At 37.2% G+C, this 18,434-nt stretch overlaps 1 protein-coding gene and 1 long non-coding RNA gene across 3 annotated transcripts in view; one reads left to right on the top strand and one right to left on the bottom strand.

Annotated features, from left to right (window-relative positions):
- Positions 1 to 2,073: 2,073 nt before the first annotated feature.
- The window catches only part of CHUK (component of inhibitor of nuclear factor kappa B kinase complex), a 29,258-nt gene continuing 12,897 nt past the window's right edge, over positions 2,074 to 18,434 (top strand). Inside the window, exons 1-11 of one of the 2 annotated variants that reach the window (XM_031682737.2) lie at positions 2,074 to 2,259; positions 5,712 to 5,806; positions 7,517 to 7,631; positions 8,334 to 8,403; positions 9,282 to 9,370; positions 10,551 to 10,640; positions 10,781 to 10,905; positions 11,169 to 11,276; positions 11,885 to 12,020; positions 16,120 to 16,314; positions 17,323 to 17,425. In XM_031682737.2, the coding sequence (XP_031538597.2) occupies positions 2,155 to 2,259; positions 5,712 to 5,806; positions 7,517 to 7,631; positions 8,334 to 8,403; positions 9,282 to 9,370; positions 10,551 to 10,640; positions 10,781 to 10,905; positions 11,169 to 11,276; positions 11,885 to 12,020; positions 16,120 to 16,314; positions 17,323 to 17,425 (1,231 nt within the window). In that variant the 5' untranslated portion in view covers positions 2,074 to 2,154. The remainder of the gene's footprint in view (positions 2,260 to 5,711; positions 5,807 to 7,516; positions 7,632 to 8,333; positions 8,404 to 9,281; positions 9,371 to 10,550; positions 10,641 to 10,780; positions 10,906 to 11,168; positions 11,277 to 11,884; positions 12,021 to 16,119; positions 16,315 to 17,322; positions 17,426 to 18,434) is intronic. The other variant, XM_072971756.1, reaches the window with a different exon arrangement.
- On the bottom strand, positions 9,261 to 10,600 carry LOC140699388 (uncharacterized). The gene is made up of 2 exons (XR_012077544.1): positions 10,541 to 10,600; positions 9,261 to 9,597 (listed from the first exon to the last, which is right to left on the bottom strand). It is a non-coding gene; the product is annotated as an uncharacterized lncRNA (long non-coding RNA).

Raw genomic sequence — 18,434 nt, 5'->3', positions numbered from 1 at the left:
CATGTTACCTATAACCATTGAAATGAAGTAGTGTGTGGTAATAGTAGGAGGGGCCAGGGCTTTAGGCCCAGCTGTTATCCCAGGATCTTACAGGTAGCTCCTCTCTGAGCAACCCAGGATGGAGAAGGGACCCACAGCCTTTGTCATTTTTCTCTCATAGCATTCATCTTACTGATATAAAAGAGCTCACTCAGTCCTTCAGCAAATATTTAACTCCTGTGTGCATGCATTTTTCTAGGCTCTGGGAGTATAGCCATGTCCCAACATTATCCCTATTGTCCTAGAATTTACATTCTTTTTTTTTTTAATTGAAGTATAGTCGGTTACACTGTGTCAATTTCTGGTATACAGTACAATGTCCCAGTCATGCATATACATACATATATTTGTTTTCATATTCTTTTTCACAGAATTTACATTCTAGTTGGAAAGAAAAGGGGCAGATTTTTAAAAAGATGAGTTCTGCTTAGGTACTGAATATTAGTTGCTGTTTGATAGTTATAAATTCATGGAGATCTGGGTTGATGATATTTGGTGTCTAGAAAGATTAAGCAAAATGGGGAAGGTAACATAATAAAAATGTGATACTATTTCTTTCTAATTTTCATGACTAAAATAGTTTTTTGCTCTGGAGGCAAAAATCTGAGCTGTCTGAGGTTTTGAGTCCAGATAGGGTTCTGAGGATCATCAGGTGTTGTACACCCAGCAAACGAGGGCTTCATGCTATTAGAACAACCTATGCCACAATTATCTGTGCAATCTGCCTAGCTATAAGGGACATGCTCTTAGAGTTGTCATCACATCCAATTCTGATGCTCCAGCTCCATGGCTACCAAGCACATACGGAGAACAAGAATCTCTGATACCTCACACTGCTGTGATACCAATGACCTACAACATGATGTGGTTTGTGTCATACAGTGTTCAACATTCTGCTTGCAATATTCAGGGATTCTGGTGACAACACATTTGCTCTGCCAAAGCAACATTCAGTGCTTTCAAAGTAGCCAACAACACTGCTATGGCGCGCATGTGGTATCCACCTTTAGAGGTCTCAACATGTTACATCTGTGTGGCAAAATCATGTGTCACTAAGTGTTAGCTGGAATTCTAAGTAGCTCAAAGGCCAGGTGGCACAAATTATGGTCCAAGTGCACATAATCTCAAAGGAGGCTCAAATGACCATGCAAAGGACACATTTCTTTACAGAATTTGATTCTATGCTGACGTTATACTTGAAGTGATGAGATCCCCAAGTTCTGTGAAGCTTACGACCGACTCAAAACAGGGACCTAGTTCGCCTATTCTAAGGCACCACTCAGAAGCCCTTCTTGTTGCACCAAAAGCATCCAGAAGCTTAACTCTGCAGCGCTGCATCCAAAACAATCCCCACAATGAGGAACTACCGCGCTGGCAAACCTGTAACTGGAGGTATGCAAGCTCCGTGAGGCATCTAGGGAAAAACTCCGAGTCAGGAGGAGCATAATTTCCTCGGGAACAGCGTCACATCCTTAAGTATTTTGGGATTACAGGGGAGATCCTGGAACAGGTGTATAGGAAGTCAAGCAAAAGAAATGCTGAGCCTGACTGCGGATGATGATTAATCATTTAAGGAAAAAAAAAAGTGAACTATTAAGCCTAAGTCATCAGGGTGCCTGTTAACGCAGGATTCTTTCTACTTCTTTGGATTCTGCAAAGTTTAAATCATTTACCAGTACCAACTCAGCAGGTGGTGGGGCTGGAGGATAGATGGCAAAGGTCTGAAGAAAGGTGAAGTGTAGATAGGGGTGGAGACGGCGTTAAGTTTAGAAAAGACGGATACGGGCGAGACTAGTTTGGAAAGTGATTTGAAGGGAAGATAGGGTCTGGAGAGAGCTCAAATTTTTGAAGGCTAGAAAAACACATCTGAGTTCTCTCAGTCAGGAGAATGCCCAGGAAACTTAGAAAAGGAACAGAAGCCGCCCACCTCCTCTCCGGACCCTTTCGCCCGCTAAACTCTCACGCCCTGCGGGGAGAAGTTGGGCGGGGCTTTTCCTGCCTCAGTTACCGGAAGTGATGCATACCTCTCGCGAGAAGAAAGACGCGCGAGCCTCGGTGGCCCGGAACCGGCCTCGGAACAGTGGCGGAACCCGAGGTCGCTTTCCCTCCCGCCCCATGGAGCGGCCCCCGGGGCTGCGGCCGGGCGCGGGCGGGCCCTGGGAGATGCGAGAGCGACTGGGTACAGGCGGCTTCGGGAACGTCTGCCTATACCAGCATCGGGTGAGGAGGGGAGCGCTAGGGAGCGGCGGTGGGTGTTTGTCAGAGTGCCTGTGGAACACAGTGACTGTCAGTATGTGAGAGATTATCGGTGAAACCTTGAGTAGTATTGTGAGCCTGTGTGTTTGTGTGTATGTGTGTGCGCGCGCGCGACGTAGGGGGGGATTGTGTTTGTGAACCTGGTAGCTGAGTCCTGAGTTGTATCTGAGGTCTTGGTCAGTGTGTGTTGAGTTAGAGCTATTAGGGGAAACTTTTGTTATGACTTGAAGATGTGACAAAGTGTTTACAGAGTGTGACGGTGCGTATGTGTCCCTCTGAACGTAGAAAATGTCAGGGTGTGTGAGGCAGGCGCACATAAGAATGTGTATCGTGAACACAAATGGATGAGAAGATGGGGCTCAAGAAGGGCTGCTGTTGGAAAGTGTATGTTTATATGTGTGCTTGGAGGCCATGTGATGTCAGTAGGGACTGGAGTAGACAAGGATGGTGTCATGATGGGTCCACAGTTAAGCTTTTGGGCACATTGGGTAGACTTTGGAATTGGGAGTGTGTTCCAGGTGGGGAACCGTTTGAGGATCAGCTAGTGAAAATGATCATGGCTTCACAGGGGAAGGAGATAGATTGGGGGTAAGGTGCCTTCGCCTGTGGAAGACAGCTAACATCAGACTTGGGAATTTTGCTTTGATTTAGTTGAGAATGTTTAACCATTGTAGCAACAGCTAATAATCACGTTTGAGCCATTTAGATATTACTAAAATGCTTGCATTGGCCTATGAATTAAGAAGTGAATTCAAGAGGAGAAATGATGATTTGCTGTCTTATGGAATATGGGTGTGAGTAGAGAGGCCAGAATATAGAGCTGGAGGTAGGGTAGATGGGAGGCTACTTGGAAGGAATAAGCTTGTTTGTGTGGCAGTTACAATGACAAATGTCACTCATAGAACTGAAGAATATTTGTGAAGTAGGTTTCTAGATAGAGCTTAGGAGGGAGTCTTGGAGAGAGGGAGACAGGAAGTTGAAGGACTAAGGCATTAAATACTTTAACAGCCAGACAAGTAGTAAATTTAATAATTTTCACCATCAGACATAAGGCACTCAACGAGTAAAGAGAGAGACAGCCAAGTACCTCCAGCAGAATGTTGCCTATGGCCTTGTTATCTAACCTGCCCATCAGCCTGGTCACAAGAAAAAGAAGTATGCTTGCTGGCATGCTTTTGTGACTACTTTGCTTGGTCCCTGGCTGGGGATGAATAAATACATCCAATTCTTTTGAAATTGTGGTTAAGTGTATATAACAAAAATTTTACCATTTTAACCATTTTTAAGTGTACAATTCAGTGGCATTGTATGTTTACATTGTTGTGCAACAGCCATCACCTATTTCCGGAACTATTTCATCTTCCCAAATTGAAACTCTGTACCCTTTAAACAATAATCCTCATTCTCCTCCTCCCCCTAGCCCCTGGCAACTACTATTCTACTTTCTGTCTGTATGGAATTCATCACTTTTTAAATGGAAGAGATTTGGGTTCCTCTAGAATCTTAGAAATCTCTCAGTAACTTTCCGGATGTCCACAGTGGTCCTTCCCCAGAATGGGACATGTGACAACTGGCCTATAGTGAGAACAGAAGAAGTTCTCTGTCATAAGACTTGGAAACAGCATCATTATTTTTCCATTTACAGCTTTGCATTTACAGATTTCAAGATCCTTGTGTTTTGATGGAAGCCATATCTCAATAGTTCATCTACACCTATTAAATCACAATGAGAAAGGGAAAAGGATATGAGATGGTTTATTTAACTGATTACTGTGCTGGGTGCTGATGGTACCAGAATCAATAAAAACTGTATTTTCTGCCTTCAAGGAAATTTCAACTCTAGTGAAAAAGGTAGACACAGACACAGAAACACTTTAAGTACAATGTAGTAACCTGTATATCGAAGGTATTTGTAAAGTGATATGGAAGCATGGCAGAATAACCAAAGAACTCTTCCTAGGGAATAGCGTCGCTATTTTGTTTGGAAAACAAATAGTTTGGAGAAACTAATCTCCGTGAAATGCTTTTAAAAAAGGATACTTTGGCCAATACGTTGTATAAATGCTGCATGTAATATTTCTTCATTTGGAGAGTCATAATCCACATCAGCATATGAAAGCTCTGAGAAGTCCTATAGTAAAGAAATTAATTTAACTTAATATTTTCCAGTTTTTTAATTGCGGTAAAATATAAATAACATTTACCATTTTTACCATTTTTAGGTGTACAGTTCTGTGGCATTAAGTACCTTCACATTGTTATGCAACCATCACCGTCTATCTCCAGAATATTACCATTTTTTTAAAAACACAGAATTCATTTTGTTTTGGTTTGGTTAGGTTTGCTGGGCATCTATAAACTTTCCACAGAATGTTCTTTGTGAAAAGGTAGAGTGAGAAAGGCCCTCACCAAGTAAGTAAAATATAACCTGAGAAACTGAAGGATCTTATAGGTAGGGGTCTTTTTGAAATAGATAACTTCCTACCTTATTCAGAAGATAATTTAGGGCTTAATGTTGTCCATGGTTGTACCAGATTGTCTTTGTAGTGGTAAAAGCTTACGTGGGACCTAGAGTAACCAGGTACCTACTCAAAACAAAAGAAAGTTTGAAGGGAGTGAGGCATGTGGTTAGGCTGGTTTGTAGTCTGTCCTGGTTCTTTACTCTCTCTATACGTCAACTGTCTTACCTCTAGCTACCCCCCATTTCAGACCATTCCATACAAGCTGTGTTGCTTCCTGTTCCTGGGCTGCATTATTACTATTGCTAGAATATGATGAGATCTGGCTACTTCCTGTAATGTGCATCAGGTTGGGTTTAATTTTAGTCAGGATTGGCTAAATTACTAGTCATAGGCAAGAGCTGTCAGATTTATTTTATAGATATGGAAACATAAGTACAATCGCTGTTAGGATTTTTTTATTTTAGGTAATTTGAAATGTAAAGATTAGGAACTAATTTTGGAATGTTTTTCTATTAGGTTTGGTCATATTAAAACTATTTCTTGCTGTTGAGGTCAGGGATCCCTGAATTATTCTTTTCATTCTTGTTATGCTGGAGCCTGTGACCCTTGTTAGTTGTCTTGACTAAGCCCAAAAAGGGATTTGTTGGGGAGATAGGGTCTTTGTATTTTTTTAGCAGTGTTTATGAGACAGTGTTCTGAAGAGATCTGTTGCAGAATCAGCCGCTTTTTGCTTATGTGCTTTGGTGTGTTTGAAGGTCAGTTTTAAAGCATTAGTTTAATAGTCTCATGGTTTATCTCGCCAAAGTATTGGCTCAAGAGTGCTGTGGATAAATATATTGAATTAGTAAAGCCAGTGAGTTTTGTTTCCCCAGGTTGGTATTTCTTTGATAGCAAGTAAATCTGCACAAGAACGTAATTTATATTTTTTTTTCTGTTGATTTTCTATTTTGGCAGGAACTTGATCTCAAAATAGCAATTAAATCTTGTCGCCTAGAGCTCAGTACCAAAAACAGAGAACGGTGGTGCCATGAAATCCAGATCATGAAGAAGTAAGTGTACTTGATGACTTAAGTTTCCTCGGTTCTGCACCCAGCCAGGGAAGGAGGCCAGGAATCCATTCTTCTCAGGATCTTTTGGGGAACTTATTTTTCTCTTTCTCATTAAATATATGTGTTCTATTTCTAATAATAACATCACATTATGCTTAAGTAGGTGGAGTTTAAAAAGTCAGCTAAGTGTTACCAGAGTCAGCTCTCTGAGAGCAGAATCTCTTTCTTCTGGAACTTGGGCAGTGCTCCTCTATTATATTTTATAATTAAATAACAGTCACTACTTTCATTTCTTTACTCTCACCTACTTTTGTTAGATAGTGTATCTATTGCTTTGTAAAAAATTATTCCCAAACGTAGTGGCTTAAAACGACAAACGTTTAGTATCTCATAGTTTCTGAGGTTTCGGAATTTGGGAGTGACTTAGCTGGGTGGTTTTGACTCAGGGGATCCCTCCTGAAACATCACCAGATGTTAACTGGAGCTGGAGTATCTACTTCCAAGCTCATAAATGTTGGCTAGAGGCATCTGTTTCTCACCATATGAGCCTCTTCATAGCAAAGATTAAATGACTTCGTGGCATGGTAGTTAGCTTTCCCTAAAGTCAGTGATCTGAGAGAGAGAGCAAGTTGAAAGCTGTTGTACCTATGGTCTTTCCTAAGAAGTCACATTCTATCCTTTCCAAATAATTACTATTTGTTAGAAATTAGGCACTAAATATAACCTACACTCAAGGGGAACAGAATTAAGTTCTTGAAGGGAGAACTGGACATATTTTAAAACCTTCACAGGTAGTGTGCTAGTAGGTACTTACAAATAATTCTTCTGATTGTCTCAGTATTTAGTCATTATCCCTATTTTATAGAGGAGGAAGTTAAAGCTCATAGAGTCATACACCTGGTAGGTAATAGAGTCTGGATTTGAAATAAGCACTTTCTGACTTCATTGTTCTTGGTGCCCTGTACTGGTTCTCAAATTTAGCTATGTAGCAGAATCACTAGGAAATCTTGTTAACAATGTAACTTCATAGACCCTATACATGGAAATTGTGTTTCTTTAAGTCTCTAGCCGCTGGGAATCAATTCCAGTTTTGAGATCCACTGCATGATGATGGTGATGGTGAAGGCTGGGATGATACATTGTTAAGTTAGGAGAAAAAGATGTTAGGAGACAATAGGTAATGTGATTCAGTATTGGTAAAAAATGTATTTGTGCACAGATTAAAAACTGGGAGGAAATATGCCAAAATTTTAAGTGTTCAGAGCTAGGTGACATTTTAAGTGATTATGGGGGAGGTAGTATGATACAGACTTTGGAGCCAGACTGCTAGATTTGAGTCCTTCCTTGACTGCCTGCTCACTATGTGATCTTATGTTACTAACCAATTTGTGTTTCAGTTTTCTCCTGTGTGTTGAGACTCTTAATAAATTTATCTATAGTAGGATTGTTGTGACAAGTAAATGAGTTAATGTATGTAAAGTGCTTACTATTTGGCATATAGAAATGTGATAGTAGTAATAGTGATAGTATTTTTTATCTAGATTTTCTTTTTAACAAATACTAATTTTTGATCACACAAATGAGAAATTAGAATATTATAAATAATGTCAGCCTTTCTTCCCCTGACTGCCCCCCAATTAACTACTATTTCAAACTCAATCCCTTTTCATTGGAAACAAATTTTTGATTATACTGTTTTCCCCTTGTTAGGTTGAACCACGCCAATGTTGTGAAGGCCTGTGATGTTCCTGAGGAATTGAATTTTTTGATTAATGATGTGCCTCTTCTAGCAATGGAGTATTGTTCTGGAGGAGATCTCCGGAAGGTAATGTGGATGTTTTGAGATGATGAGATAGTAAATCACGAGCTTTATTGGCGATGTTTGAACCCCACTCCACATGGTAATCCAGAATAAGAGTCAGTAAACTATGGCCTGTCACCTGCTTTTGTGGCTGCTCTTTTACTGTAGCGGCAGAGCTGAGTAGTTGTGACAGAGACTGTATGGCCTGCAGAGCCTAAGGTGCCTACTGTCTGGCCCTTTACAATGTTTGCTGACTCCTGATTAAGAACGTGCATTTTTTGTAGGTGGTGGTGTTTGCAGGGTGGCACTGTATTGATGGTGTTTCAAGTGTTTATTTAAAAGTTGTTTTTTCTGTTGCAAACCTTTCTTTCCTGTCTCATTTTAAATCTGCGATACGGCTGTTCTTACATATATCTATAAGATTTTTCAACCTTTTTCAATTTCAAATACTTTTTCCCTTTTATCTTTTTTTTCTTTTTGTTATCTTTATTATCTTTTTTTGTCATTTCATTCTTTCTCCCTTTATCTTTACTTGTGTAAGCCTTGTCATGAAATTTACATGTCCTCAGTATAGATGTGGTAATTTTTCCCCCTTATCTTTTCTTAATCATGACTTTTTTTCTTATTTGAATATTCTCTCAGAGTATAGTGATTAATGATTAATGTGTCACTATTACAGCCCAGAAATATTGGCAATATACATTTTTAGACTTTTTTTTTCTTTAGCTACTCAACAAACCAGAAAATTGCTGTGGACTTAAAGAAAGCCAGATACTTTCTTTACTGAGTGATATAGGTATGTAATCAATATGAAAATACCATCATAATTTTATGCCCCTTTGGTCTATAAAGATTCTATGTATTTTTTGGGAATTAAGGAGAATTTTTGATGTACATACAAAGCATAGATTTTTCACTATAAGAAATTTTATCTTTATGAAATTTTTTATCTAAGAAATTATCAGAAAAATTTAACTGTTACCATTGGTGCTAAATTAAAACTAGGATATTTTGGTTTTTATTTTTTGTTTTTGGCCAGGTATCCATTCAGCTAATAGATGTTCCAATTGCTGGAAAAAAAGTGGTGTGAAATGACCCTATTCAATAGTACCCCGCCTCCCTGCTTGCTTAACACAGTAACTTTATTTACCAGTAGTATTGCATCTCGTGGGCCTAGGTCTCAAGTCAACTCTTAGGATGAAATCTCTTTTTAAACAGAATTACTCCTGAAAACTCTCTGAAATAACCAGGACCTAGGCCCTTGGAGGACACTTAAAAGCCATGACAGTGTTTCCCTATATATTTTTATTTTGCTGCTTTTCTTAGGTCATGGAAACCAAAGTCTACTTGAAGAGGGTGATTTAGGTGGGAAGGAAAGACTGTAAATATACAGCAATTAATATAGAGCTTTGGGCTTTTCTTAATTGCTTGTTCCATTTCTTTTTAATATTAATTTTCATTAGTTAAAGAGCATGTATTATAATTCTGCAGTATTTGTTTAACGTTACTGGATTTTCTGTGGAGAAAATCTGAGCTGCTATACTATCACTAATCATGTAGTTATGATGGTCCATATAAATTTGAGCATCAGAGCAGATCTGTACAAAATGTGAGATGATTTTTTTTAATTTGGTGTTTTCTATTACCTCAAAATATATTTTAAATTTTATTTAGGATCTGGGATCCGATATTTGCATGAAAACAAAATTATACATCGTGATTTAAAACCAGAAAACATAGTTCTTCAGGATGTTGGTGGAAAGGTAAGTGAAACCTGAAGAAATATTCCAGCCAGTTGAATAGAATCTCCCTGGTATAGTCAGTCTTTGAGGTTTGGTGTCTCCGTATCACTGTATACTTCTCTATCACAGCCCTTGTTACACTGAACTGTGGTTTTATGTTTAGTTGCTTATCTCCTCTGCCAACGCAGTAGATTGTTGTAGAAGAAACTGCATGTGTCTTGTTCACTTCTGTTTTTCCAGCACAGTATCTAGCAGAGATAGTAGGCAGTGAGTAAGTAATTTGTTAATCCTTATAAAGCACATCCCCAAAACACACATCCTCGATCTGCTTTACTTTAAGGAAAAAAAAAGTTTACTTAATTACGTTTCTTATTTAAGAAAAGCAAAGCAAAACTCATTTGCCTCCTCCAAAGTCCTAAGTTCTGTATTTAATTAAAATTTACAACCTTGATTTCTCAGACTCCTAAAGCAGTCATCTTGGGAAGAGCAAGAAATTATGAATTGACTCCTGAAATATTTATTTTTATCAGAATAATTTGAGCAGTTTTCTTGCTTCTAGCCCCCAAGTTCCATTCCAATAAAGACCTTAAGCCAAGAGTCTGAACACTGAATTGGGTTGGGTGGTCTTTAGTTAGTGAAGATAGAGGTCATTTGGAGGTGATGAAACCTTGATGATGCTTATTCTCTTCGGAGCCTTACATGTATGTTTTGCACCATTTGCTTTTTTTGTATCCAGAGACGTGAGGATATTCTTGAAGTTAGATAAGTGTCTACTCACATCAGTCCACTCTAAGATGGTATGATGTTTCCTCAAGTTTGGAAGTCACCCTCACCTTTGCCTTCCAGTTTAATGGATCAAGCTTGTTCTGAACATACCAAAATAAAAATTAATAGCTAATCTGTATTTAGTTTTTACCATGTATCAGGCACTGTGTTAAATTACTTTCTTTCACTATGTTATTGAATCCTAGTAACAATTCTGTGAAGTAGAGATTGTTAGTAATACTGTTATATAGGAAACTGAGAGAAGTAACTTGATCAAGATCACATGGCTGTTTAAGTGGTGGAGCTCAGGCTTAAAACACTTTTGTGTTATTCCAGAGCACATGCTCTTCACCACCACCCTCTCCAGAGCTTTGTAGGGACATTGTTGCCTTTCTTTTTCAAATTTCTCAACCATTTAATACTTACTATTTGATAGATTATGCATAAAATTATCGACCTGGGATACGCCAAAGATGTTGATCAAGGAAGTCTGTGTACATCTTTCGTGGGAACATTGCAGTATCTGGTAAGACATGTATTGTTTTTTTTGAATTTAAGTGTACAAAATTCTCATTCTTATTTCTGAAGGTCATGAATATAATAGCTCAAAAATCAAAAAGTTTTTCTCTTTCAGTGCTGATGTTTAAAGAATTGTTTCTTTTTAAGGCCCCAGAGCTCTTTGAGAATAAGCCTTACACAGCCACTGTTGATTATTGGAGCTTTGGGACCATGGTGTTTGAATGTATTGCTGGATATAGGCCTTTTTTGCATCATCTGCAGCCATTTACCTGGTAAGAAATGGAAAAGAAGTTTGGTATGCATAGTGGGAAGGGAAATTTTCAGTTTCCTGCTCTCCCTTCCTTCTTTAAATGGTATAATTGCCTTTTAAACACATAATTAAACAAAATTAAATGGCAGAAATTCTTTTTTTTTAATTTTATTTTATTGAATTATAGTCAGTTTACAATGTTGTGTCAATTTCCAGTGTAGAACCAAAAATTCTTAGTGTTTGTGAGAACTGGGTTGTCAACTTAGGTAGCTTTTGTTTTTATAGGCATGAGAAGATTAAGAAGAAGGATCCAAAGTGTATATTTGCATGTGAAGAAATGTCAGGAGAAGTTCGATTTAGTAGCCATTTACCTCAACCAAATAGCCTTTGTAGGTATGTATATTTCAGTTGAGGAAGTTCACATCAGTTTCTTCAGGGTTGTAAAAGAAGAGAGTTGTTGTCTGTTTCAAATAACATTATCCAGGGGAACTCTCTGTGACGATGGAAACGTTTTATATGTGTGCTGGCGATGTGAGTCTGTCTGAGCACTTGAAAGGTAGACAGTGTGGCTGAAGAACTGAATTTCAAACTTACTTACTTTTAATTAACTTCAATATAAATACAAATAGCCAGTTGTGACTGGTGGCTACCATACTGGACAGCACAGGTTTGGTGGAAGCAAGAACTGCCATTCAACTGATTGGCTTAGGTGCTAAGAAGACTCTTGGGATACTGCAGTAAAGTGGGTTCCTTAGGGAATGGAACCCTACTCACCTGTTGGAGTTGCCAGTAACTAACTTGCATATAAATGAGTTTTGGGTTGTTTTTATGGAAAAAAAGTTTATCACCTGTCATTTCATGAATTATTCAAAAGTAAGATACAAAATGGGACAGGTAAATAGTGACAAAGGATATGGACAACCTATAAAATAACCTTTTTTACAAACTAAAGGAAAATGGGAACATAATGATTTTTTATCCTATTTTTGTATGTTTTCTAGTTTAATAGTAGAACCCATGGAAAACTGGCTACAGTTGATGCTGAATTGGGATCCTCAGCAGAGAGGAGGACCTGTCGATCTTACTTTGAAGCAGCCAAGATGTTTTGTATTAATGGATCACATTCTGAATTTGAAGGTCAGTTTGAGTAGGGTCTACTTCATAAGACTTGCATTGAGGTTAATAAATTTTTTTGGAAAATGAGCATAAATATATTTTAATTATCTTTTCTTGATGCTTATTTGAAAAAGAAAATGATATTCTTAGAGCAGAGGTATTTTTCATTTCTTTAGTAAGCCTTCTCAGCTTTACATCTCAGTGGTCTTTGTTGATTACTCCTTTAAAACATCTTTTGGATTTTTCCCCTTCTTCGTGTCAGTGCCATTTCACCTCATTCATTTAGGTCTAATCATACTGGATTTGGTTTGGTGAGAAATGTTCCTATCTGGCTGTCATGCTTCTACACTTCCTTTCCATTCTACAGACCATGCAGCATGAACTGCCTATCTCATCTTCTGAAAATACTTTTTTATTCTCTTGTCCAAGAGGGTAACAGTTCTTTTTTGCCTACCAAGTCAAGCCTAAAGTGACCTGCTTGGCTTCTGGGGGCTTTCTTAATGCAGGTTCACCCCAACCCAAGTGCTTGTTTGCTTACCCTTTACTTCACTCACTGCTCCTAATGCCATCAAGCCCGTCATCCATTTTTGTGCTTTGACAGATGCTATCCTTTTGCCCTAAGTGATCTCTATCTCTCTGTATCTCTTCATCTATTCATCTGGCACATACTCAACTCTCCTTTTCTCTGAATGGTTTCTACCTCATAGTTTGTAGTTTAATCATATTTACTATATTCTCTATTTCTTTTCTTCCACTCATGTCTCTCCATATACATTGTCTTCTGCAATGCTGGGATTTTTTTTCTTTCTTTTTTTTTTTTTTTACTATTTTAATTAACAGTCGCCTACCCTGCCACCACACTGTCCGTCTACTGGCATTCTGTACAAAACAAGGCATGTACTAGATTCCTCAGTAAATATTCCTTGATGTGAACGAAAGGTTCTATTATGCTGTAAACCCAGAAACAGTTCTGATCTATGGTCTTTTCACATTTGTTGTTGGGTTTTTGTTTTTTTTTTTTTGGTGGGGGGTAGGTAATGAGGTTTACTTATTTATTTTTAGAGGAGGTACTGGGAATTGAACCCAGGACCTCATGCATGCTAAGCATGTGCTCTACCACTTGAGCTATACCCTCCCCTCCTTTTCACATTTGTTGATTGCTTATAGTAGATAGGGTTTCTAACATTGAAACAAGAAAGAGTCGTTATGTAAGGTTTTACTCCAATCTTTTTATACTTTATTAAATAGGAACTTGAGCCCATGTTGATGTCATTCTTGGCTAACATTGAAAAGATACCTGGCTTCTTATTTGGTTTTCTTCTACTGTACCAAGGAATAAATCATCCCCCAATGTGTTAGACAAGCAGCACCTGGTGACACCTTTTAGTTCTTTGTTGCCTTCAAAAAATTTGGTTTTTATCTCAGATTTTCTTTTTCAGGCTTGTCATGGTAATCATAGCATCATTTCTACCTGGAAGGGGTCTGTGAGCATGTGCTTGTCATAGAGCCTGGGGAAAGGGTCCTCCTTGTGTGTTTTGTGGTCTGTAGACTTTAGTTCAGTTTGCAGCACCACTATTTGCATATCTGTGAATCTGGGACCCCGAAAATGTATGTGTGTATGCGTGTGTATGTATATATATTTATAGTTCAGGTACAGTAGTATCTTCTTTGAATAGTCAGTATTATTGTGAGGTACAGAATGAAGTTTGTGTAGGGTACTATTCATTGTAGTTCAGGGGTGCTTTCCAGACATGATAATGGGACTGAATTTTGAATAATAAGGAGTGTCAATCCAGAGACTGGGCAAGGGTGAAGATTTACAGGCAGGGGAATGTCGTGAACAGAGAAGCATGAACTGCAATACAGGTTGGTGTTATTGTAGGGCATTTTTCTGAGGAGTTTATTATATTGTTCAAGGAGGGAATAGTGTCTGTTTTATTTTCATTTAAGGAAGACAACCACAAAGGTTACCGAAATACTTCTTTCCCTTAAAAAGAAAAATAGTTTAGAGAGTCTTCACTGCGTATTTTTCTATTTATTATGAAAAACTTTAAATATGGAAAAAGTTGGAAAAAGTGTACTGAACTTGCCTAAAGATAATAGTGAAACAAGTATTTATTTATTCCTTCTTTGCCTTCTTTTTCATGCCCTTAAGAGTAACTGTATCCTAAGAGTCTCTCTTTGGCTTCCTGTTTTTTCATATTACTTCTCTTCCTTTTCTTTGGCAATCTCTTTAACTATAAATTGCACATGGGTAACTCCCAAATTTATCTCCTCAGTTGTTACTTTGTGTAACTCTCTGCAGTGTATTTATAACTAAACTTGGTGGTCCCAGTGGTACCCAAGACGTAATTCATTAAAGATGGAGCACATTTGCTCCATCAACTGCTTCTATAGCTTTCCCCATGCCCTTTACTTGCACTATCACCTTTCTAGTTACCTAGGTTGGAAACTTTGGCTATCTGACTATTCCTTCTCCTTCAATCTACATATTCAATTATTTTGTGAAATTTTGTGAATGTTTTAACAATTCTGAACTTGTCAGTTTCTCAATTTAGAATGCCTTCCCTAGTTCCTTTTTGCTTATTGAATAAAGTTCAAACCCTTACATTGGTGTTCAGAATCTATCTTGGTCTCATTTCATCCTACACTTCCAGTTTTATCTCCTGTTATGCCCTAAGGGGGCATCATTTTAGGTACATTTGAACTGAATAATTTATATTCTCTGATTATGCTCATCCCTTTCTACTTTTCTGCCTGCCTTGTTGTTTTCTGCCTAGAAGAATCTTTCTTCTTTCAGTCTTTTTCTTCTTCTAATCGTTCTTCCTTTTCAAAATTTAGCTCAAATAGTGCCTCCTTTATAAATGCCCTTTTCCTCCCACCAAGTAATTTCCTTTGGAATCTGTACAGTACTTTACAACTAAAAGTACCTATTGGATTTTGGTTCTTTAAATGTTTTTTAGTATCTTTTATTTGTCTATTATCCCATGGAGGTCAAGGATCATTAAGTTACTCAGTCTGCATGCCCACTACTAGCTCAACACACCTAATAGTATGTACCATAGTAGGTACTTATTAAATGTTTGAGTGAACAAAAGGATTAATTTAGGTTGTATTTCCTCTCCTTTTTTTTTTTTTTTTGCTCCCTTCTAGCTCTCCTTTGCTAGTGGGATGCTGTGATCACTTATCCTAGTTTGAAATATACTCTGTGTAAAAATAAATGTCCACTTTAGGATTTTCATACTAAGTTTCTGCTGTTGCTCTTAGTGGCCACTGTTATAGTGTGAAATCTGCCTAGGCTGGCACGGAATGGAAACTCTCAGCTGGTGCACTTGTATCCATGTCAAGTTGGAAGATTCCCTTCTCTTCCCCCCATCTTTTTTAAACTTAGAAGGTTATTATATATTAAAGGAAAGTTTATACTTTACCTCTGTAATAAACATTTCTAGCAGAGATAATTTTAATCATTTGTATACACTAGTCAATTGTAAGGCACTGGGGAAACAAAGGTATTAATTTTGTATGGCTTATCTAAGGACAGTGGAAGGAAAAGGATTTAAAGTTATGTTGTGTTCAAAAGACTTACCTCTAACTCTGTAGCTGTCCTTGATTACCTGGGTAGAGCCCCACCTAACTCAGTATTAGGCCACTTAAAATGGGGCTTTAGGTGATAAGTTCTCAGAACTCTGGTTTCTTGCTTTGCCAAAATGGAGATTAGAAGATCTAATTAATGGGATGTTATGTGAAAGCACTTAACTTGTGCTTGGTATCTGTTAGGCACCGTAAATGGGAACATTTCCTCCCAGGTCAGCAATATATTTCTCAAAATAAGTGTTGTCTTTTTAAATTGGGGTTTTTAGTTCTTGATTTTGTACATTTCTAGAACTTTGGAACTTTATTCCTTGGAACTAACATCTGTTGTAGTAGAAAAGTAAACTCTACTCTTCAGTTTTCAGAATGTCATTTTGTAATTAGAGAAGGAGATTTCACTTTGGAAAATGATTGAACCTTGTTTAGTTAGAGATAATGCCTTTTGCTCATATTTCCTTTAGTACCTAGCACTGAATCTTTTATGGAGCAAATGATCAATTATTATTTCTCCTTTTTCTTATTTGAACAGATAGTACACATCCTAAATATGACTTCTGCAAAGATAATTTCTTTTTTGTTGCCACCTGATGAGAGTCTTCATTCACTGCAGTCTCGTATTGAGCGTGAAACTGGAATAAATACTGGTTCTCAAGAGCTTCTTTCAGAGACCGGAATTTCTCTGGATCCTCGAAAACCAGCCTCTCAATGTGTTCTGGATGGAGTCGTAAGACAATTCTAATATACCTAGAGTATAAGAAATCTGTTAGCATAGAGGGATTGCATGCCTTGCATTTTTGATGCATAATTGGAATCCTTTGGGGTGTCATACATATCTTAGAATTATTTTTTTAGTTTTATCCTACTCATTACCCTTATCATTGCTTTGCAAGGTGAAAAGATAGAAATGAAACTTTTATTGTTTTGAACTTTACATGACTTTCTTTTTGGAACAAGTTCTCTCCTTCCTCGTTTTTCCCCTTTTTGTACTTGAAGCCTAGAACCTCGAAATTAGATGTATAGCCCCATAGTCCTGCCAGAGGAGAGATGGGTGGTAAAATATGATTGTGATCATCACTCTTTTTTCATTTTTCTTTCTTTTTTACTTTATTGATGTGTATTTTATGTATCATTGTAATATCATAGAATTTACCCATTTCAAGCATAAAGTTCAGTAATTTTTTTTTGCAGCTACCTTAATTCAACAGCCATCTCCATGAATCAGCTTAAAAACATTTCCATCTCAATAAGATCCTTCATGTTTGTAACTGTTAATATCCATTCTGCCCACCCCAGAAAAGCACTAAGTTACTTTCTACCTCTATAGATTTGCCTTTTCTGAAAATTTCATGCAAGTGGAATGATATAATCTGTAATCTCTTGTGTCTGACTTCTTTCACTTACTGTTACTCATTCATGTCATAGTATATATATCAGTACTTCATTCCTTTTGATTACTGAATAATATTCCCATTGTATGGATATATGTTGTTATGACTTTTTGCTTTTGTCCTTTAGGGTCTAGTGATTGTTTTTCACTTTATTCCATACTACAGTTATTTATTTATTTTTCCTGAACAAAAGTTTAGACCTTAAATCTATGAGATATATGCTAATGAAATTGACTTCACCATTTGCATTTCACAGTAGGAAATCTGGTGCTTAGGCATTTAGAGAACCTAGTATCTTCAAGGACCTTTTTCCTTTTTTAAAAAATTGCTTATTTCTTTTTCAGAGGGGCTGTGATAGCTATATGGTTTATTTGTTTGATAAAAGTAAGACTGTATATGAAGGACCGTTTGCTTCTAGAAGTTTATCTGACTGTGTAAATTATATTGGTAAGTATAGTCCATTTACTGACTGAGCTTTAAATCTGAAATAATGTAATTTAAACTCAACATGATTAGTAGAAATGGTCTTTTGGTATTTCTGTTCTGAATCTTATACTTCAGGTTTCTGTGTGTGGTGAAAAATGGGTTTGTATGGTTTGGAAGGTGAAGAGGTAGATTTTAAATTACCACCAGATCCCTCAGGGAGGGAGATTTACTTTCCTGCAGATAGGGCTCTCACATTTAAAAACAATCTCCACTGTTAATTAAGCCCACTTTTTAGTTGCTCTTTCATTATTTAAGCATGTTCAAATACTTCATTTTATCCTTTGAATACGGTTTAACATTCAAATGATTTCATTTATCTTGAGAGTTGTTTCCTTTTGGAGTATTTAAGTGATCAATTTCTGTCTACCCAAAACTACAAACAAGCACAAAATGGTAAAGTCAAGAGCAAAATTGGGTATAAGGGCTAAAGCTATATAATCTTTCCTTTTCATGTTTCTTTTTTTAAACATTTCTAGATTTATAGAAAAATTGAGCAGATAGTACAGTTAGTCCCCTCCCCTACACATATTGTTTCCCCTGTTATTAATATCTTACATTAGTATGGTACTTTTGTTATAGTTAATGGACCAATATATTATTACTAACAAAAGTTCATACTTGATTCAGATTTCCTTAGTTTTTATCTGATGTCCTTTTTCTGTTCCAGGATCCCATATTACATTTAGTCATCATATCTTCTTAGGCTTTTTCTTGATTGTGATAGTTTCTCAGATTTTCCTTGTTTTTGATGGATTTGAAAGTACTGGTCAGGTATTTGTAGGATGCCCCTCTGTTGCAATTTACCTGATTTTTTCCCCTCATGATTAGATTAGCATAATGGGTTTTTGACAGAAAAATCACAGAAGTCAGGTACCATTTACATCACATTATATAAAGGATACGTACTGTCAATATGATTAATGACTGTTGGTGTTGACTTTGATCACCTGGCTAAAGTAGCATTTGTCAG

The sequence above is a fragment of the Vicugna pacos genome, chromosome 11, assembly GCF_048564905.1.
Source record: "Vicugna pacos chromosome 11, VicPac4, whole genome shotgun sequence".
NCBI lineage: Eukaryota > Metazoa > Chordata > Mammalia > Artiodactyla > Camelidae > Vicugna > Vicugna pacos.
This window is presented reverse-complemented; position numbering and strand designations above follow the sequence as displayed.